This window comes from Gadus morhua, unplaced genomic scaffold (assembly GCF_902167405.1).
Source record: "Gadus morhua unplaced genomic scaffold, gadMor3.0, whole genome shotgun sequence".
NCBI lineage: Eukaryota > Metazoa > Chordata > Actinopteri > Gadiformes > Gadidae > Gadus > Gadus morhua.
In genome coordinates this window covers 426,650-448,972 of record NW_021964142.1, presented here as the reverse complement: position 1 = coordinate 448,972, position 22,323 = coordinate 426,650, and the positions used below count along the sequence as shown (strand labels likewise).

Below are 22,323 nucleotides of genomic sequence, written 5' to 3'. Positions count from 1 at the left end.
TAAATCAAATAAAATCAATGGTATCATAAAACACTGTATATGCCATGTATTCACTAAATTTGATTTTTTAGTTGGCAGGCAGAAGTTGCAGTTGGGGAGGAAATCTATGTTGGATAGATGTGTTTATTTTAGCAACAGAAGTATTTTGTCAAATTACGATTCAAACTTGCCTTTTTCACAGCTTTCTGGATCATGTCCACAAATCCAGACACTGCACTGTCTTCAGCCACAAATAAACCTTCAAAAAAGGCATGGTCACCAGAACTGTGGAAGACAAATAGAAATTAAATGTATTAAATATGTAACTAAATCAATCAATCAATCAATCAATCAATAATAACACTGGAACAAGGAGCACCTTCCATTTCGGCGAAAGCGATATAACTTTCTGTTTCCATCTACTGAAACAGCCAACATTTCTGGTGTGCAGGCTGGGCAGGTGAGAACAGCACCACAGCAGAGTTGGTCCTTCTCAAACGAAGCATATGAAAACTCCAAGAAGCTGCGCTGCAGGGTGTCGCCTTTGATATGTCCAGACTGGAAGATACATAGAATAAAAAAATATTTGGGATGTTGTCTGCTTATGCACAGAAATGTTGTAATATGTCCAAGAACAATAATACTAACTCGTCCTCCACACTTGGTGCGATGCTCCAGGAGCTTTGCGAAGGCCTGTCTGGAGAATCACGTCTGGAGAGATTACTTTCAGTTCCTGAAAGGAGCTCAAGAGGTCCAACGTGTACAACGTGGAAGTATTGAGAGAGGCTGGCCAATATCCACTCTGAAGGAAGTGCTTCATGTCAGGGGTCCTCTGCTGCTGGCACGTCTGACATACATACAGTGGCTGATGCAAGTCATAACGTCCTTAGAGCAAGAAAGAAAAAAAACATGCTTAAAACACATTTTGAAAGACCCCCAATATCTTGATGTGTGATTTTATTTCTGGAAATCATCTTCAAATATAAATTTAAATAGTGAATTGTTTTTACCATTGATGTTAATTAAAATCACTGGTTTGCCTGGTAACACAGTGAAGGTTGTGCCATCGCAGACGCAGTTTGACACACTCACAGTTGGCAAGATGCAAGCTGGCATAAATAAAGAAGACCATTCATTCATATTATCTTTTAAAAGCTGCAGACACATGTGAACAGCAAAATAAAAGCTTTGTTGAGTATATACCTTGCTCCTGAGTGAAATATCCATCCTCCCCTTTCATGACGCGTGTGGTTGGAGGAATGGGTTCAAAGAACCCACGTATCAGACATTCCCTGTTGTGGAGTGGCTGTTTTTTGTGATGCAGTACATCGCAGTCCCCACAGAACCACTCTTCAGGGAGACACTCTCTGCACCTAGGGATGAAAAAAATTAATAATATAATCAACTATTCATGTGAATAACTCATAAACTACAATACACTCAAGTTACAGTAAGCTACAGTATTCTAAATTAAGTTAGATAATCGGTTTGATACAAAGGTCCTAGATGTACTTTTCACATTCATGTAGGTTTCCTCTGTGTATCAAATTTCTCTCCCACCCCAAAAGACATGCATGTTAGCCTATATAGCAGGGCACTGAGAATTGCTGTAATGCTCAGCTACTACCCTGGGTAAATAAAGTTTAAGATTAATGTGATCCAACCTAATAACAGCCGGCTTGGGGCAGAGGCAACACAAGGGATGACCAACAGCCTCCTTTTCAATGAGGCCTTGTAGGTGGTTTGGTCGTGCTTCTGTCCAGCGCTCTGAGGCTTTCTGCTGCCGAAAAGTCCATGAAGATGCAGAGCTTCTTTGAGGCTTGGCAGAAGGACCAGAGGCATTTAGAGATGAAAGCCTCTCCACAAACTTTTCTGTAAAGAAAATAGAAACTTTGGCTACAATGGATTCACAGTTGAAGTACATAACTTACAGTAAAAGTACATGGACCAAGAATACAAAGGGCTTTTTTCTCAGTGATACCTTTACATTTTTAGATTTAAACTTCAATTCATCAGTGGGATTTACCAAATGCCTCTTGAGGATTCAGTTGCGCTGAAGGTACAGTAAGCGGAACGTCCTCATGGGATGACGGGGAGCACTCAGCTGGGGGGAACGTGACTGTAAAAGAGTACATTAAAGAATGATTAACATTCATAAATATTCTTTCATGCTACAAACTCATCTAGTATTTACGCATTAAATTCCAATAAATGTCAAATAATTCAGATAAGAACCTGTGGCTGAGGCTTTGCGTCGCCCTCCGCGTCGCCCTCCGCGTCGCCCTCCACGCCTCCCCCTCGGCTTGCCTCGTCTTGCACCGTCACTAGTGGAGCCACATGGAGGTCCTCCACCAGAACGCGCACGTTTCCTCTCCTCAACGGCTCTCTGCGTGTTGAAGGGAAAATTCAATAATTAAAGGTACAGAAACTGAGACAGGTGACAAATGAAAAACGATTCATTTGATATAAAAACACTAACCTCAGCTTCAGCTATAAGGTGGTCTTGTTTACTTTCAAGCAATTTACGTTTCCCCTCTTTGTAGCTGGGATGCTGGCGGTCAATGGTATGTCTCATGGCCATTGCAACACAAACAGACTGACCCAGACAGACAGACAGACAGACAGACAGACAGACAGACAGACAGACAGACAGACAGACAGACAGGCAGACAGACAGACAGACAGACAGTTAGACAGCCAAACAGGCAGATAGATAGACAGACAGCCAGACAGAAAGGCAGACAGATGGACGTGGCTCTTAAAAGTGCCTTTGGGTATTCAAAATGACGACGATAACGTGTGGTGGGGGTTGACTATAAAGGAGCTGCAGGGAGAAAAGAAAAAACTGTCAACCATCAATCAGTCACAAACAAAGTTAGCAGCAATGTGCAAAAAAATACAATGTTAATATAGCCATTACCTAATGATAAGAAAACCATATCAGATATGCATTAAAATTAACTAACTGCATTAACATTAACACTACACCTATGCCTGGGAGGGTGTTATTAACTGTGGTTGATTCTGGACAAATTTACTGTGAAAGTGTCATATCACACAGTTATCACGGTTTTAATGATAGTTACGTTTCGAAACGGTAACCTAATTTTAACTGTAAGGAATTCTACAATGATTTACGTTTAAATATCATAACCACGTTAATAACGTTTGTAATAAACCAAACCGTTTGTAAATCGGTTGAAAATTGAGCAAGTTATGGCTATTTAAAAAGTAATAAAAAAAAGTACATTTGGCATGACACTGCCTATGGTGACGTTCTGGACGCCACTGTAATAAGGCATCTAGTTAATATGGTTCGAACGCCCCCCGTTGAGAAACCATGTTTTAGCGGGTTTTTCTTTATCTCTATTGCAGACTTTTGCCGGTACAAGACCGGGAAAGCACCATGAGAGCATAATAAATTGTTCAAAGACAGCACCTTGCTTGTTTTCTACACAACTTTACACAATTTAAAGGCATATTGTACGATTTTCAGTGATATGCACTTTTTAATATGTTGTTGAAATTGGTTTTTACATCCTGACAGCAATAAATAACTTATGGGCAATGAAAAAGAAGCGAAAAAAAAACGAATTCTGTATCTGCTATAAACCTGTTAAAATGCTTACCAATCGGAGACATTGTACCCGAATATAAAGAACCAATCACAAGCCTGCGCGTTCTCTCCCCTCTGTGTACGAGCCTGAGCCGGCCTGAGCGCGTTCACGGAGGGCAAAGAAAGCGTTGTTGTCATAGTAGTTCATGACAGTGGACTAGACCTAGTGAGCCTACAATGTTAACACGATGGAAGAAAAAAAACAGAAGTTACCACTGCCACCGTTACTTGCCCCGGTTCATCCTTTTAAAAAGGCAAGAAAAAGAAAGACAGAAAATGAAAAGGCAGCAACAAAAAAAAAGTAAGAGAATGCTCGAGGAAAAACGAGAATAAATATTGGATTCGCTTTTCAGCGATGGCGACAGCTGAGGGAGTTGAATGGCCTGAAAAGTGACGCAATGGTTGCCGTTGAAGTAAGCCGTAAGCAGCATTAGCGCTCGTGCACGGCTCTGTGTCGAGGGGTTGGGGCAGTCGTGAAGGGTGGGGGAGGAGTTAAACGGAACTCCGAAGAGAAGCTAATTTCAAATCATGCTAGCTCTCTCACATCGTACAGTATAGCTTTAACTTAAAGTAAAATCCAAAACAGTTCACTTTAAAAGTGATCCACAGTGACAGAGGAAATGAAAACGTCTAGATGAACTCACACAATTAAATTACTCACACATTATTATATTATTAATGCTGCATTGTGTTAGTTTATATTGAACATTATCCGTTCGCTAGCAAGGTTATGTTAATTTCAGGAGTTTCCCTTTATAATTGATGCTGACCAATGGTGAATCACTGGTGGGGATTTAATCTTCTCCCTAATATTTAAACTATGCAGGTAATTTATCATATTAAACGAAACATATAGCAGACGTATAGACAATCAACTTACCTTAGTAGGAGTTTGCGAGGGAATGAGCGAAATTCCCGCGAAAACTGACGACAGTGCTTACGCAACCAGAAAGCTTGCGTCTTCACCATGGCAACGGCAGAGAACGCTCATGGGTAAGTACGTAAGGCCAATTTCCAATCGGAAGCGGCACTGCAGCGAACCGGCTGTGGTCCCTACTGAAATGCCCACTGGAAGCGGCACAGACACGTTCCGACTGATGGCTCAAGACGTGCATAATAATAATAATAATATATAGGCCTACGGGAGGCATTCTAGTCCGCTCAACATATTTATAATTCGAAATTCGTCCCATCCTTAATACCACAGATACACTAGGGTCAATAGCATATATCCACGTTTTCTGATTACAGTTTAATGCATTTTTCACTATTTACCAGCTCTCGTTTGGAAGGCTGAAAAGACAATTTGACTGGAACTTGCCAAAACGAAAAAATAACTTCACATGCTGTGTCTTTTTTTTTTTTTTTACAATTTATTCGTTTCCAGCATGTCCGCAAAGACGGTGACGTCGCTTAGCAACGGAAGACGCTGGGGTTGACGAGTCACCGGACTACTACCCATGCAAGTGAACGGAGTGTTCCACGGGCCACGGCATTGAGAAGACCCGTGTAATAAAGGCCTATAACGTTCCTGTTTATGGCATAGATTACTCCTCAGATTAGGCCAATAAACCAATGATAAAATAAAAATAAAAAAGCTCGACCAAAGGCCCGGCCCGAGGATAGTGGTGGGAAATATCGGCCAGACCCGGCCCGCGGGTCGGGTCTGGTCGGGCTCGGGTTCGGGCAGAGAATCTAAACGCTGACTGGAACTACTCAGCAGGTATCAGAATACGAGTATTCCCCCCAGGCCGTGGTGCAAACAATATTATTCAAGTGTTATAATTAAGCCCAACACATCAATATTAGTGACAACCCATTAAATACGATATGATTTCTAGATGTCATGGCAACGTCCGCTCGCGACACTGGACTTGCGAGGCGTCGACGCGGACTTTCATTCACATAACCAAAAACAAGACAGTAGATGGCTAGATAAAATAAACATCAAGACATACAGCGCACCTGCATTTAATATATCCGTGAATTGTCACAATTTCTCAGAATCAAAGGTGAAAGTAGAAACGGGTGGCCTAAAGCTGTCATATTGTTCACAGACAAGTTTAAGTAGAAATGGGTGGCCAAAAGCTGTCATATTGTTAGTTATCATCACAGACAATTTTTAACAATAAATGTTCTGTACGGAGCTCCTTAAGGGACATTAGGGAGAACGCTCCCGCACAGAACCTTAGTAGAAGTCGTGCTGGTGACACGACACATAGGCCTACTTCCAATTGAAATACATGGGTTTAAAATTTGTGCTTTAAAACACGAAAAGTTTTAAAATACGTGATCCTGATCACGTTTCAATAGATTAAATAACGTGACAGTGTCACGACTTTTCGTGAGACCGGTTTCGTGAGACCGGGTTGGATATACCAGTATTGGGAGCGACTTGTTTGTGTTTTACCGTGAAGTTTTAACCCTTCTTTCACGTTTTGTTTCCTCGGACGTTGACTGCACTGAGGATGTCACTGAGGATACAAACTTTCACCTGGATGGTTTTACCATCATTCGCTCTGACAGAGATGCAACAAGAACACGGAAATGATTTGGGGGCGGGCAACAAACACTACGGTGAGGGTGAAGGAGACTGCGTGCTGCAACACTGCGAACTAATGACTGTGACCTTAGATAGATCAACCTGCTGATATATGATGATAGACAAGTTCAATCTTCACATATGATTATTATATCACAGGTCAGTGTTGACAACAGTTGTTGTGCCGAATTTCGACCCCCCTGCATATTACGACCCCCCTACGCGTGAACGCGCATTCGCTTATTGTCAACGCCCGTTACTTTCGTTTAGTTCGAGGAGCTCTTCCGTCGGACAATATTAGTCAAAATTAGTGTTTATATTATATCACAACATCACAAGGAATTTATCACAAAAAGCGATGGCATGTTTTAGGTTGTAAGTTTTAAGACGAACGCATCGCAATGGAACCTCCGACGACCCATGTACGCTACAACATTCACGACAATGAACTACGAGAGCACTTAAATACGTAGTAGTTAGAAGTAATAAATGTATGCATTATGTTATTTGCTCAATTTTGACAACCTCTTGGTAGCCTACCCTAGAAAGCACATTTAACTGTGACAAATCCAAAACTAAGGAAATCCTTTACTATGTACAGACTCAGTGAGCACAGCCTCGCCATCGAGAGATGCCACCACAGTCCTGTGGTGCCTGTGAAGTATATTGGATATATTCAATATATATTCAATACATATTCAATATATCCAATATATATTTTGGATATATTGAATATATATATACTGGATATATTCAATACCCAGCCAATTTAGCCTGGCATATTCATCACCCCTCTCCTATTTCTTGTTTGCAAAGTCTGAGAAACGTATTGACGGCTGAGTGTTGATTGTTACTGAAAATACAACATTTTCTTCATTATGAAGTCTTCGGCTTTGAACTTCAGGTGACCTTTCACCAATTATCACGAGAGTTTTAGGTAAACATCTACGAGAGTTTAGATGATAAATCAAAGCACGTGTTGAAGATGGATCCCAAAATATATTCCGAAATTTTAGATTATAAATGCAAATGCATTTATCCTGAGGGCTTGTCCAAGCAGGAAAAAAATATTTTCCGCAAGAAGGCACTTCTATTCCGCATTGAAGGTGAGAGACAAGAAGTAATGCAAATTTCGGAGTGAAATTCAAGGAACGAAAAAAAATAGCTCATATTATAATGTCACACAAAAATGTGTGAGATCAATGTTGTTTCAATAAAATATCATTATGTTACAAATATTTACACTAAATATTTATAGTGTAGGCCTACCCTACATAGGTGAAGCTATGTAGGGTACACAGGGACTCAAGCTAGAGCTGGAAACCCACCAGCAGACAGAACAGACACAGACAAGGAGGGATACAATTAACACACTAAAACCTGAGATCAAAAATCTTGCTTTTAATGAGCTGTGTAGTATGTTGTATGTCCAGGTGAGGGTCCCGCTCTGGAAGAATTGAGTGTTGAATGTACACCATTCAGAGATCAAATTTTAGATTTTTAGATTTATTTATTTTTAATTACGGTCAGAAACCGTATGTTGGCATGCAAACCACCTGACTGCAATGCACTCAGGTGGTGTATGCATCAAATTAAACACAAAGCCAAACAAAAGGTTAATTGGCTATTACACTATACTAAACTATATTATAGGTTTCACTATTCTATAATGTTAATGTTGCCGTTCTGTTTTGTAATGTTATAAACTAGGCCCTACATGTCTTTGTCATAAAGTAATTTTCTACAATTTCACAGACAATGAACTGTATTATGTGCGTCGCAAGGCGACATCTACTGCCAGTACAACCAAAGTTGTCTGTGGAAAAGAGGAGGCAAAGGCAATTTTCGCAGAGTTCCACAGCAGCAGTATCGGAGCGCACTGTGGGCAGCGAAAGACCAGAGATGCCATCTCTGCCAGATTTTATTGGCCTGGCATGTCTTCAGAGATTGACTCATGGGTGATTATACTAAATGTTTTTTTTCAACAGTATTCCAAATTCAAGCCTTTTCAAATGAAGATCATATACATTTCTGTATTTTAACATTTTAAATATTGCTGTTTTAATAAAGGTGGCACAGTGTGTTCCATGCCAGGCCAACACAACGACCATAAAGCGTGAGGTGGAGTATATACCCATCACAGTATGTTTTCTTTTCTATTACGCTCCTAATACAACTTGTGTTTTGTATGTCTCAACAATAATAATGAGTCATAATGATTGATGCGATGTTTCCTTATTAAACATTTTACATTTAAATGAAATATGGAAAACCAAATATAAAAAGGGAGATATTTTTGTCATTCATTCATTTCTTCTAGGTTAAAGAGCCATTTGAGCTGGTCGGAATGGACCTCATTGGGAAGCTGACAGTCACCGACAGAGGGAACCAGTACATTTGCGTCATGGTGGACTACCTCACTAAGTGGCCACAAGCTTATGCCCTTCCATCGAAGACAGCAAAAGAAGTCACTGGGTGTCTCTTGAAGTTTGTGCACCAATTTGAAGCACCTAAGAGAGTCCTCACAGACCAGGGGACGGAGTTTGTAAATGCTGTAGGTTTCATATGTACAGTATAAGCTGGACCACAGGATTAAGTCACAAGTGCTGCTGGCTTGTTTTGTCATTTCATGAAATTGGTTAAATACTTTCTTACACAATGTCCTTAACTGTTTCTCTTGTCATTCTTTAGTAATAACAGCTCAACAAAAATGTTTGTGAAGTATTGCAAATCAAAAGGAGTCTTTGTGCTCCGTATCATCCACAAACCAATGGTTTAGTGGAAAGGATGAATGCAACCATACAGAGGTATGATCTGTATGTTTTAATTGTAATAATACTCACTATAAAATAATGTTCTAATATGTTATTTTATTATGCTATATCTTTGAAAAGCTCAAAGGTGAAAATCTGACGAGGCAATATTAATCAATCTTTGATGGTATCATCTCTTCAGAGCACTTTGCAAACTGGTGGGAAACAACCCCAAGGAATGGGACATGCATCTCGATGCGGTAATGTTTGGCCTAAGGACAAAAAAACAAATGACCACTAATTTCTCGCCATTCTATATGATGTTTGGAAGAGAGGCGCGATATCCATCCCAGATCCCAGAGCAGTACCAGGTTAGTACAGGCTTTTAACTACTCAAAATATTCAATACTACAGACTGAAATACTAATAAATGTGTAAGCTTTTCTATAAATATCACGCTATAAACTTAAAATACATTTTCAGATTGACAGCAGTGTCGAGGACGCTGTGGCCAAAGACAACCTGACCGACTCTGCCCTCAATATCAGCAAAATTCTCTCGTGTGCTGAGGGGAACACCAAGAAAGCACAAGAGAAGATGAAGAGGATGTCCCAAAAATCATCGATGCAGAAATTCAATGTTGGTGACATGGTCTGGAGGTTGAACATTAGGAGCCGGCAAAGGAAAGGAGGCAAGCTGGACCCCAATTTCCTGGGGCCATACACTGTGTTGTCAGTTGAGAACAAAAGTGCTGACTTGGTGGACGTGAATGGTGTTGTCTTTCCAAAGATCAATATTGACCACCTGAAGCATCACCATGCACAGAGTCCTCACATCCCCCAAAATTTGAAGGTAAACCTCAAGCTAGCCGGCACCACATTGGCAGCATCCACCCCACCAGCATCCACCCCAGCACCAGCATCCACCCCACCAGCATGCACCCCAGCACCAGCATCCACCCCACCAGCATCCACCCCACCACCAGCATCCACCCCACCAGCATCCACCCCACCAGCATCCACCCCAGCACCAGCATCCACCCCACCAGCATCCACCCCACCAGCATCCACCCCACCAGCATGCACCCCAGCACCAGCATCCACCCCACCAGCATCCACCCCAGCACCAGCATCCACCGCACCAGCATCCACCCCACCAGCATCCACCCCAGCACCAGCATCCACCCCACCAGCATCCACCCCAGCACCAGCATCCACCCCAGCAGCATCCACCCCACCAGCATCCACCCCACCAGCATCCACCCCAGCACCAGCATCCACCCCAGCAGCATCCACCCCACCAGCATCCACCCCAGCAGCATCCACCCCACCAGCATCCACCCCAGCAGCATCCACCCCAGCAGCATCCACCCCAGCAGCATCCACCCCACCAGCATCCACCCCACCAGCATCCACCCCAGCAGCATCCACCCCAGCAGCATCCCCAGTCACAGACCCAGCTAAATGTATGTGATATGAATGTTTGGAGATTTGCTGAAGTTCATTATATATATGTATAAACATGTGATTTATAATCTAATGTTATGGTTTTCTACATGTTAAATATTATGTGGATGCTTCCAGTATTTATTATACCTTAATATTGCAGGTGTAGAAGAAGCTTGGCAGGGAACAGATGTCTATGTGCTGCTCTCAAAAATAGGGCCATACCTAATCTTCTTTGCCGACATCGCAAGAACCGCTCCAGATATGGAGTTTGAGAGTGAGGTAAGACCTCACCTTGCTCATAGTAAAGGACTAACTACTTTCACGTTGTTACATATGTTGTTAGAGCATATATTTTTGACATCACTACTCTGGTATCACTTATAGTACAGTTTAATTTATCAGGATCATTAGCATTTTAGTACTCTGTTTTTCCATTGTAAGTGTTACATTTGACCTACCCATGTGATTAAACAGCATTTTATTCATCTAACTGATTATCTTTCTTGTCTTTATTTCTTTCTTTCAGGTCATGAATGCCTACATGCAGCTACTGGTGCGAGACTTTAATGCGAAGTCAACCGACAGGGCTATGGCAATAGACACATTTGAGATGTCCAACATATGGAAAAGGAAACAACCAAAAGTGAAGGTTAGGGAAAGCTTTGCCTGCTCCAATACTGAACTGATGTGTCTCTACAAAGTTATGAACTCCATAAATAATTGGAACTTTTTATTCTTTTAGCTGGATCCACACATGTACAAGTACATCCTTGGGATCATCAATGAGAACCACCACTGGAAACTCACTGTAAGTGAAATCTTGCGGCATACATAAAGTCATAAATTACTCTTACGATCCTTTATTTTATTTTACATACTTATATTCAATATAGTCTACTTGCCATAAAGTAAGTGGTAAATTCCAGTGTTGCCATGTGTATGTGTAGGTGATTTGCAGTGTGACTTTTAGTAGCATAGATCTCCGCTAATGTCTTTTTTATTATTAAAAAAAATAAAGGTCATGATCCCATCACAAAAAAAGGCTCTCTTACTCGATCCTCTTGGGGAATCCAGTACCGACATAAATAGGTGCAAAGATGTAACAAGGTAATCTGAGATTTTGCTCTTGGATTTCTATTGGGACGTTCATACAGAGTGTATAGCAATCCACTACAGTTACTTTTCATATATTTCAGAGCCTTCATGAGACTTAGGGGGATCAATGTGTCCAGATGGGGATGCGACACAGTCCCACACCCTCGTCAGACTGACAGTACCTCCTGCGGGCCCTTTGTATTGAAAGTAAGTGTTAGGTGATGGGCCAACTATGATTTAAATAAAATTAACACTTTGTCTGTCAGTGACAATGTATCCAAAGCCAATGTCATTCTTAATGGTAACATAACAGTAATTTGTCACATTTAGATCAAAATATTAATTTGTCTTAACTTGTGCTTTTTTCCAGTTTGCTGAATGTATCCTTAAAGGTGAAAACTGCAAATTCAATACATCAAGAAAAGGTGTAGGGGAAATGCGAAGGGCAATCGCAACTGCTCTCCTTGAGAATACTGGTAACTATTTCCCCCATGAAAATATGTAGTTATAATTCTCTTTTTAGGGCTACTTTGCAAAGACAATGTAATATAGAGCAACTGTTACAGTTAATTTAGGTCATTATGAGGAACATAATGACCTAAAGTCATGATCTTTTATTAGATGACCTGACTGAGGTATGCCACCAATGTGGACAGACAGACAATCCAGAAACAGACGAGGACGTACAATGGGTAAGACATGTCATAATTTATTATATATATACCTTTATTTTCAATCAGATGAACAGTATTGTCAGTGTTAATAGCACAGGAGTTGGTGCCACTTACCAAATTACCAAAACTACTTACCAAGTATGAACATTTCAACTGATATTGTCAATATCAAATTGTTTAGATTTCCTGTGAACGGTGCCAACGCTGGTATCATCAGAGCTGTGCAAAACATATGATGGAATCGCCACACCTCTGTCTAGCCTGTAACACAGACAGGACAGCCAGGAGAGAGAGGGCACTGGCACGCTAGGTGGGAGTGGTGGGCGTGACATACTGTACATCAGTGTACCAGGTAGCTTTTGTTGATTTTCTATATATTGTACTTATTTTGTATTTATTGTAGTTGGTTTGGCTTTTTGTTTTTTCTTTTTACATATGTTGTTCTAAGAAATTGTTTATATTTGTTTTAATTGTGTTAATAAATGTTTTGTTCTGAATGTTTGAATTGTGTTAATAAATGTTTTGTTCTCAATGTCAGTGTAAAGTCTACTTCCAGCTAACCCTTGATCACGCCACCAATCCCTTGAATGCAACTCACTCCTCAGATCACATCACAGCAATTCTAGTCACCCGTGCATGCACATCACTCCCTCTATTTAGTTCAGTTCAGTTCACCCTTTCCTTTGTGAGGTATTGTTTGTTTTCACCACAACCGTACTGTGCCTTTTCAAAATATTACCTATATATAATGAATTACCCGTGCATCAACCTGTTTGCCTGACTAACGTAGTCTCCGACTCCTAGCCTGCTCCCCGCCTGGACTTCGCCTACCCATCAAATTTCCTGTGTATGACCCCCTGCCAGTCCCTTGACCCATCTCCAGCCTCCTCCTTGGGAATTGTGTTAATAAACTATTATGCTCTGCGTTTGAAACCCATTCTTGGCATCCTTCGTATTCATTACAGTCAGGTTAAGTTGTTTACATGTTGCTTGGCAACGCGCTACGCCCTGACAACTGTTTGCAGATTATTTGTATTTACTAAATAATAAAACCACATAGTGCTTAATAAATTAAAACAATAGACACGTATTAAGCTGAGTTATGTATAGGGAACAGTTAGCTCAAGAGAAATAAAGATAAAAAGGTGAACAAGAGCCAGACAAAGTGACCAGTTGGCTATAGCCAGCCAGGCCTACGTTAAAGATAAACAAATTAAAGTTACTGTATTTCTGTATTTTTCCCATTTTTCCTCCTCTTCTTTTGTCCTCTTCCTTCCCTGGGCGCCAGAGTGTTTAGGTTTCTTTGACATTGTGATGTGCAAATAGATAGCTTTCTCCTCTCCGGTCAGAATGGCGCTCTTTTATTTTACATGTTATGTTGTCTAATATTTATTTATTGCCTAAGTAATATAAACATTGAAGTTGAAGTTAGATGAATACAGTATGCAAAAAAATAAAATAAAAAAGACTTATTTTTGGCGCCCCCTACCGATGGATGGGCCCTTAGCATTCGCCTATACTGCCTATGCCCAGGGCCGGCCCTGCCCACGCCCCCCCCCCCCCCCCCGCCAAATGTCCCCTGTTGTGACTACACGTCTGAAATTTCTACAGTCACATCCAATGACCTAACGATGTAAGCCAAAAAAATTTGAAGTGTCTCAGACTTTGCAAACAGGAAATAGGAGGGGGGGTTGAAATACGGCAGGCTAAATTGCCTGCCGAAATACAACCCCCCCCCGCCAAATGTCCCCTGATGTGACTACACGTCTGAAATTTCTACGGTCACATCCAGTGACCTAACGATGTAAGCCTAAAAAATTTGAAGTGTCTCAGACTTTGCAAACAGGAAATAGGAGGGGGGGTTGAAATACGGCAGGCTAAATTGCCTGCCGAAGAACAACCCCCCCCCGCCAAATGTCCCATGTTGTGACTACACGTCTGAAATTTCTACGGTCACATCCAGTGACCTAACGGTGTAAGCTAAAAAAATTTGAAGTGTCTCAGACTTTGCAAACAGGAAATAGGAGGGGGGGTTGAAATACGGCAGGCTAAATTGCCTGCCGAAATACAACCCCCCCCCGCCAAATGTCCCCTGATGTGACTACACGTCTGAAATTTCTACGGTCACATCCAGTGACCTAACGATGTAAGCCTAAAAAATTTGAAGTGTCTCAGACTTTGCAAACAGGAAATAGGAGGGGGGGTTGAAATACGGCAGGCTAAATTGCCTGCCGAAGAACAACCCCCCCCCGCCAAATGTCCCATGTTGTGACTACACGTCTGAAATTTCTACGGTCACATCCAGTGACCTAACGGTGTAAGCCAAAAAAATTTGAAGTGTCTCAGACTTTGCAAACAGGAAATAGGAGGGGGGGTTGAAATACGGCAGGCTAAATTGCCTGCCGAAATACAACCCCCCCCCGCCAAATGTCCCCTGATGTGACTACACGTCTGAAATTTCTACAGTCACATCCAATGACCTAACGATGTAAGCCTAAAAAATTTGAAGTGTCTCAGACTTTGCAAACAGGAAATAGGAGGGGGGGTTGAAATACGGCAGGCTAAATTGCCTGCCGAAATACAACCCCCCCCCGCCAAATGTCCCCTGTTGTGACTACACGTCTGAAATTTCTACGGTCACATCCAGTGACCTAACGGTGTAAGCCAAAAAAATTTGAAGTGTCTCAGACTTTGCAAACAGGAAATAGGAGGGGGGGTTGAAATACGGCAGGCTAAATTGCCTGCCGAAATACAACCCCCCCCCGCCAAATGTCCCCTGATGTGACTACACGTCTGAAATTTCTACGGTCACATCCAGTGACCTAACGATGTAAGCCTAAAAAATTTGAAGTGTCTCAGACTTTGCAAACAGGAAATAGGAGGGGGGGTTGAAATACGGCAGGCTAAATTGCCTGCCGAAATACAACCCCCCCCCGCCAAATGTCCCCTGATGTGACTACACGTCTGAAATTTATAAGGTCACATTCAATGACCTAACGATGTAAGCTCAAAAAATTTGAAGTGTCTCAGACTTTGCAAACAGGAAATAGGAGGGGGGGTTGAAATACGGCAGGCTAAATTGCCTGCCGAAATACAACCCCCCCCCGCCAAATGTCCCCTGATGTGACTACACGTCTGAAATTTATAAGGTCACATTCAATGACCTAACGATGTAAGCTCAAAAAATTTGAAGTGTCTCAGACTTTGCAAACAGGAAATAGGAGGGGGGGTTGAAATACGGCAGGCTAAATTGCCTGCCGAAATACAACCCCCCCCCGCCAAATGTCCCCTGATGTGACTACACGTCTGAAATTTATAAGGTCACATTCAATGACCTAACGATGTAAGCTCAAAAAATTTGAAGTGTCTCAGACTTTGCAAACAGGAAATAGGAGGGGGGGTTGAAATACGGCAGGCTAAATTGCCTGCCGAAATACAACCCCCCCCCGCCAAATGTCCCCTGATGTGACTACACGTCTGAAATTTCTACGGTCACATCCAGTGACCTAACGATGTAAGCCTAAAAAATTTGAAGTGTCTCAGACTTTGCAAACAGGAAATAGGAGGGGGGGTTGAAATACGGCAGGCTAAATTGCCTGCCGAAATACAACCCCCCCCCGCCAAATGTCCCCTCATGTGACTACACGTCTGAAATTTATAAGGTCACATTCAATGACCTAACGATGTAAGCTCAAAAAATTTGAAGTGTCTCAGACTTTGCAAACAGGAAATAGGAGGGGGGGTTGAAATACGGCAGGCTAAATTGCCTGCCGAAATACAACCCCCCCCCCCCAAATGTCCCCTGATGTGACTACACGTCTGAAATTTATAAGGTCACATTCAATGACCTAACGATGTAAGCTCAAAAAATTTGAAGTGTCTCAGACTTTGCAAACAGGAAATAGGAGGGGGGGTTGAAATACGGCAGGCTAAATTGCCTGCCGAAATACAACCCCCCCCCGCCAAATGTCCCCTGATGTGACTACACGTCTGAAATTTATAAGGTCACATTCAATGACCTAACGATGTAAGCTCAAACAATTTGAAGTGTCTCAGACTTTGCAAACAGGAAATAGGAGGGGGGGTTGAAATACGGCAGGCTAAATTGCCTGCCGAAATACAACCCCCCCCCGCCAAATGTCCCCTGATGTGACTACACGTCTGAAATTTCTACGGTCACATCCAATGACCTAACGGTGTAAGCCAAAACAATTTGAAGTGTCTCAGACTTTGCAAACAAGAAATAGGAGGGGGGTGATGCATATGGCAGGCTAAATTGGCTGGATGTTGAACATATCCAGTATATATATATATTCAATATGTATTCAATGTAGTCAAAATATATATTGGATACATTGAATATATATTGAATAGATCCAATATCCTTCACAGGCCACCACAGGCCTGTGAGCTGCCTGTCACTCACCTAAATTCTCGTGATAATTGGCGAAAGGTCACCTGAAGTTCAAAGCCGAAGACTTCATAATGAAAAAAATGTTGTCTTTTCAGTAACACTCAACACTCAACCGTCAATACGTTTCTCAGACTTTGCAAACAAGAAATAGGAGAGGGGTGATGAATCTGGCAGGCTTAATTGGCTGGATATTGAATGTATCTAGTATCTATCTATTCAATATATCGAAAATATATAATGGATTCATTGAATATATATTGAATATATATCGAATATACCCAATATCCTTGGGTATATTCTGAGGCTGTGCTCACTGAGTCTGTACATAGCAAAGGATTTCCTTAGTTTTGGATCAGTCACAGTTAAATGTGCTTTCTAGGGTAGGCTACCAAGAGGTTGTCAAAATTGAGCAAATAACATAATGCATAAATGTATTACTTTTAACTATTACGCATTTAAGTGATCTCGTAGTTCATTATCGTGAATGTTGTAGCGTACATGGGTCGTCGCCGTCGGAGGTTCCATTGCGATGTGTTCGTCTTCAAACTTACAATCTAAAATATGCCATCGCTTTCTGTGATAAGTTGCTCAACTTGTGATGTTCTGATAGAATATAAACACTAATTTAGACCGATATTGTCAGAAGGAAGAGCGCCTCGAACTAAACGAAAGTATGGGGCGTTGACAATAAGCGAATGCGCGTTCCCGCGAAGGGGGGTCGTAATATGCAGGGGGGTCGAAATTCGGCACAACACCGTACCTTAAGCCTGCCACACACATAAAGATTTTATAAATCTCAACCGATTTTTTATCTGTGAGAGACCCCACACATTAAGATTACATTAACAGTTTTGATCGTGTTGTGTGTGGTGTCCTGCGATATTCCAAACACAGCACACCACACACATAAAGATTTGTCTTCAGACGCACTAGAATCTTGTCCCTCAAGCAAGAAATCTCGCGTGAACAAACGTGATCTGACGTAGTACTCTGACTGACCTGTGGGGGCAGTCACACCAAAAATAGTCATTGAACTAACTACAAGAAGAAGTGAAGAAGAGCGAGTGTAAACCGGTGTAAACTCATGGAGGACCAGCTGGATACCGACTGCATGATGGTGGTTTTGGGATTAATCCTAACTGAAAAATCCCTTAACTTTAGTCTTCTTCCTGCTGCAATAAAGTGGGAAATAAAAACCGTCCGACTAAATCAGAGGTAAAGTACGCTGTTGTGAACAGTTGGTCCCGTTCCCCTCCCAGTTTACAGTCCTGTCAGACTAACCTCTTAGAGGCTGCTGCTCCATGACTTCCCTCAGAGATGAAGAATCATCTCTTTAATAAAATATCAACGACAGACAGATAGCTGCGCTGTCTAGAAGCTCAAATACAAAGAGACACTTGATGGTTCAAACAGCAGGTAGAGACATTCATACGTCCTTTACAGAAAACAAATGTCAGTTTACCAATAAATAGACTGTTAAACGTATTCCGATATCCATACTTCCCATACTTACTATACTTAGTTTGATTAGGGCGTTCCAATTACGATCGGGGGAAAGCAGTGCACTGAAAGGACCCGGATGGTGTACTCAAAACGGTCCGGGCGCATTCCAAACGGTCTTTAGAGGTCCATGGTCCGCGCGTATTCAGGCCAGGGCGCATTCACACTACCTCCGTCCGTCGACGGATGACCGAGGGGTCTAGTCTGTAGACGCAACAAAATAAGCGTTCCAGGGTGGGGTGAGATTAACGTAACAACTAGAAACTCGCATTCACGATCAGAGGGGAGAGACGCGGTGAATGAGTCTCTCTCTCTCTCTCTCTCTCTCTCTCTCTCTCTAAAAAGGTCAGGTTTATAATATAAGTAGAAAAGATTGAACACAAAATGTATATATACATGTCAGTTATTATGCCATAAAAAGTCAAATGTGTGATATTATGAAAAATTACAGCATATTCCATAAACAGATAAATTAAAGATAATTAAAGTGTGAAACACTGTAATTATCGTGGACAGAGTGAGTCCAGGGGGATGAGGCTGTTTATGGGGAGGTTGAGGTCCTTCCATAGCTCTCCTATAGGGGTCACCATAGGCTTTCCTTCAGTGAACCTATAGGAAAGCCTTCAGACGGTGTTACCTTTGGGTTCCTTTACGTGAACCCTGGTTCTCTGGTAACAGAGTGAGGTGTCTCACTGTGGGGACCGCCTTGGCGTGACCCCTGGTTCTCTGGTAACAGAGTGAGGTGTCTCACCGTGGGGACCGCCTTGACGTGACCCCTGGTTCTCTGGTAACAGAGTGAGGTGTCTCACTGTGGGGACCGCCTTGGCGTGACCCCTGGTTCTCTGGTAACAGAGTGAGGTGTCTCACTGTGGGGACCGCCTTGGCGTGACCCCTGGTTCTCTGGTAACAGAGTGAGGTGTCTCACCGTGGGGGTCCCCTTGGCGTGACCCCTGGTTCTCTGGTAACAGAGTGAGGTGTCTCACCGTGGGGATCGCCTTGGCGTGACCCCTGGTTCTCTGGTAACAGAGTGAGGTGTCTCACTGTGGGGACCGCCTTTGCGTGACCCCTGGTTCTTTGATAACAGAGTGAGGTGTCTCACTGTGGGGGTCCCCTTGGCGTGACCCCTGGTTCTCTGGTAACAGAGTGAGGTGTCTCACTGTGGGGACCGCCTTTGCGTGACCCCTGGTTCTCTGGTAACAGAGTGAGGTGTCTCACTGTGGGGGTCCCCTTGGCGTGACCCCTGGTTCTCTGGTAACAGAGTGAGGTGTCTCACTGTGGGGACTGCCTTGGCGTGACCCCTGGTTCTCTGGTAACAGAGTGAGGTGTCTCACTGTGGGGACCCCCTTTGCGTGACCCCTGGTTCTCTGGTAACAGAGTGAGGTGTCTCACTGTGGGGACCGCCTTGGCGTGACCCCTGGTTCTCTGGTAACAGAGTGAGGTGTCTCACTGTGGGGGTCCCCTTGGCGTGACCCCTGGTTCTCTGGTAACAGAGTGAGGTGTCTCACTGTGGGGACCGCCTTGGCGTGACCCCTGGTTCTCTGGTAACAGAGTGAGGTGTCTCACTGTGGGGACCGCCTTGGCGTGACCCGCTGCAGAAGCTCCAATCGCAGACCTTCTGTCCTTGACGGACAGGTCCGGCTGTGCCTCAGGCCCCGCCCCCTGCACTTTCACCGTCGACCCTCCCTCCTCAAATCATTCTGGTTCCTTCTGAGTTAATGGAAGGAGGTACGTGCTGGTGAGACACCTCACTCTGTTATCAAAGAACAATGCAGTCTAAACTATGTTATATGAATATAATGTAATGAGATAACCACTGGTTACAGGGAAGGCTGCTGGGTGCTAGGAGACTCCTCTAGGGATCAGGGTCCTAGGAGACTCCCCTAGGGAACAGGGTGCTAGGAGACTCCTCTAGGGAACAGGGTCCTAGGAGACTCCTCTAGGGATCAGGGTCCTAGGAGACTCCCCTAGGGAACAGGGTGCTAGGAGACTCCTCTAGGGAACAGGGTCCTAGGAGACTCCTCTAGGGAACAGGGTGCTGGGTCCTAGGAGACTCCTCTAGGGAGCAGGGTCCTAGGAGACTCCTCTAGGGAACAGGGTGCTAGGAGACTCCTCTAGGGAACAGGGTCGTAGGAGACTCCTCTAGGGAACAGGGTCCTAGGAGACTCCTCTAGGGAGCAGGGTGCTGGGTGCTAGGAGACTCCTCTAGGGAGCAGGGTCCTAGGAGACTCCTCTAGGGAACAGGGTGCTGGGTCCTAGGAGACTCCTCTAGGGAGCAGGCTGCTGGGTCCTAGGAGACTCCTCTAGAGAGCAGGGTCCTAGGAGACTCCTCTCGGGAGCAGGGTGCAGGGTCCTAGGAGACTCCTCTAGGGAGCAGGGTCCTAGGAGACTCACTCCTTAGGGAGCAGGGTCCTAGAGATCTCCTCTAGGGACAGGGTGGCTAGGTCCTAGGAGACACTGGGAACCCCTTCAGGACTCCACTAACCCCGCGGCCGTGGAGCCGGGCCGTGGTCTGGGTGAGTCAGAGGAGCGTGGTTCTGGAGGGCGCTGGGGGCAGAGGGCCGTGGTCTGGGTGAGTCAGAGGAGCGTGGTTCTGGAGGGCGCTGGGGGCAGAGGGCCGTGGTCTGGGTGAGTCAGAGGAGCGTGGTTCTGGAGGGCGCTGGGGGCAGAGGGCCGTGGTCTGGGTGAGTCAGAGGAGCGTGGTTCTGGAGGGCGCTGGGGGCAGAGGGCCGTGGTCTGGGTGAGTCAGAGGAGCGTGGTTCTGGAGGGCGCTGGGGGCAGAGGGCCGTGGTCTGGGTGAGTCAGAGGAGCGTGGTTCTGGAGGGCGCTGGGGGGCAGAGGGCCGTGGTCTGGGTGAGTCAGAGGAGCGTGGTTCTGGAGGGCGCTGGGGGCAGAGGGCCGTGGTCTGGGTGAGTCAGAGGAGCGTGGTTCTGGAGGGCGCTGGGGGCAGAGGGCCGTGGTCTGGGTGAGTCAGAGGAGCGTGGTTCTGGAGGGCGCTGGGGGCAGAGGGCCGTGGTCTGGGTGAGTCAGAGGAGCGTGGTTCTGGAGGGCGCTGGGGGCAGAGGGCCGGGACTGATATGGTTTAATATGAGAGGGAGGATTAAACCCACTGCCAGCTGGAGGAGGACCGGTAAACAATACAGCATGAATGAGACACACACACACACACACACACACACACACACACACACACACACACACACACACACACACAATACGTGCACGCACGCACGCAGACTTGTTTGAAATAAAAACATTTTCAATTAAATTAAATTCCATACCATACAGAATAAGACTGGGCTATATTAAAAATCATTAAAAGTCAGTATGACGGCTTTAGTATTTAAGCTACAAAGAACTGCAGTATTGCCAGGATGACTGGTGGCTGCTACACTTACTGAGGGGCAGAGTGCTGGAGGAGGAGGAGGAGGAGGAGGAAGAGGAGAGGGGAGGAGGAGGAGGAGGAGGAGGAGGGAGGAGGAGGAGGAGGAGGAGGGGGAGGAGGAGGAGGAGGAGGAGGAGGGGAGGGGGAGGAGGAGGAGGAGGGGGAGGAGGAGGAGGAGGGGGAGGAGGAGGAGGGGAGGAGGAGGAGGAGGAGGGGGGGGAGGAGGAGGAGAGGAGGAGGAGGAGAGAGGGGAGGAGGAGGACGGGGAGGAGGAGAGGGGAGGAAGAGGGAGGAGGAGGAGGAGGAGGAGAGTGGAGGAAGAGGAGGAGGAGGGGAGAGGGGAGGAAGAGGAGGAGGAGGGGGAGGAGGAGGAGGAGGGGGAGGAGGAGGAGGAGGAGGAGGAGGAGGAGGAGAGGGGAGGAAGAGGAGGAGGAGGAAGAGGAGGGGAGGAAGAGGAGGAGGAAGAGGAGGGGAGGAAGAGGAGGAGGGGGAGGAGGAGGAGGAGGAGAGGGGAGGAGGAGGAGGGGGAGGAGGAGGAGGAGGAGGAGGAGGAGGGGGAGGAGGAGGAGGAGGAGGAGAGAGGGGAGGAAGAGCACAGGCTGGGCAGTCCAGGGCCAGGTGGAATTACTAATGTTGAATGTACTAATGTTCTTTGACCCTTTGTGGAGAGGTAGGCTGTAGCAGTGGGAGGGTGAGGGGGAGGGGGAGGGGGAGGGTCAGGGTCAGGGGGAGGGGGAGGGGGAGGGTTAGGGTGAGGGAAAGGGTGAGGGTGAGGGTGAGGGTCAGGGTGAGGGTCAGGGTGAGGGTCAGGGTGAGGGTGAGGGTCAGGGTGAGGGTCAGGGTGAGGGTGAGGGTCAGGGTGAGGGTGAGGGTGAGGTTGAGGGTGAGGGTGAGGGTGAGGGTCAGGGTGAGGGTCAGGG

At 44.9% G+C, this 22,323-nt stretch overlaps 2 protein-coding genes across 4 annotated transcripts; one reads left to right on the top strand and one right to left on the bottom strand.

Annotated features, from left to right (window-relative positions):
• Positions 1-171: 171 nt before the first annotated feature.
• On the bottom strand, positions 172-18,305 carry LOC115539072 (uncharacterized). Of its 2 annotated transcripts, XM_030350272.1 has the most exons (10): positions 18,035-18,305; positions 2,459-2,803; positions 2,215-2,365; positions 2,006-2,098; positions 1,644-1,851; positions 1,183-1,352; positions 990-1,088; positions 628-864; positions 359-537; positions 172-264 (listed from the first exon to the last, which is right to left on the bottom strand). In XM_030350272.1, the coding sequence occupies exons 2-9, from the start codon at positions 2,558-2,560 to the stop codon at positions 473-475; spliced, it is 1,125 nt and encodes a 374-aa protein (XP_030206132.1). In that variant the 5' UTR covers positions 2,561-2,803; positions 18,035-18,305; the 3' UTR covers positions 172-264; positions 359-472. The 2 variants fall into 2 exon arrangements, with proteins under 2 accessions (XP_030206132.1, XP_030206134.1); XM_030350274.1 differs by lacking the exons at positions 990-1,088; positions 18,035-18,305 and having other exon boundaries at positions 2,459-3,435.
• LOC115539074 (uncharacterized) lies at positions 10,296-12,525 on the top strand. Of its 2 annotated transcripts, XR_003975664.1 has the most exons (9): positions 10,296-10,355; positions 10,499-10,617; positions 10,865-10,987; positions 11,081-11,146; positions 11,357-11,445; positions 11,535-11,640; positions 11,804-11,909; positions 12,055-12,125; positions 12,289-12,525. XR_003975664.1 is itself a non-coding variant. In XM_030350276.1 (8 exons), exons 1-8 carry the CDS (start codon positions 10,600-10,602, stop codon positions 12,415-12,417), a joined length of 708 nt encoding a protein of 235 aa, XP_030206136.1. In that variant the 5' UTR covers positions 10,417-10,599; the 3' UTR covers positions 12,418-12,525. The 2 variants fall into 2 exon arrangements, 1 of the variants encoding a protein (XP_030206136.1); XM_030350276.1 differs by lacking the exon at positions 10,296-10,355 and having other exon boundaries at positions 10,417-10,617.
• Positions 18,306-22,323: the final 4,018 nt, after the last annotated feature.

Coding starts and splice junctions, on each gene's coding strand:
- LOC115539072 (XM_030350272.1), bottom strand. CDS start 2,560: ATGGCCATGAGACATACCATTGACCGCCAGCATCCCAGCTACAAAGAG. Junction 1,353..1,643: donor CCCAAGCCGGCTGTTATTAG/GTTGGATCACAT, acceptor TTTCATCCCTAG/GTGCAGAGAGTGTCTCCCTG. Junction 538..627: donor GCACCAAGTGTGGAGGACGA/GTTAGTATTATT, acceptor TGTATCTTCCAG/TCTGGACATATCAAAGGCGA.
- LOC115539074 (XM_030350276.1), top strand. Junction 11,147..11,356: donor ACCACCACTGGAAACTCACT/GTAAGTGAAATC, acceptor AAAAAAATAAAG/GTCATGATCCCATCACAAAA. Junction 11,446..11,534: donor AGGTGCAAAGATGTAACAAG/GTAATCTGAGAT, acceptor CATATATTTCAG/AGCCTTCATGAGACTTAGGG.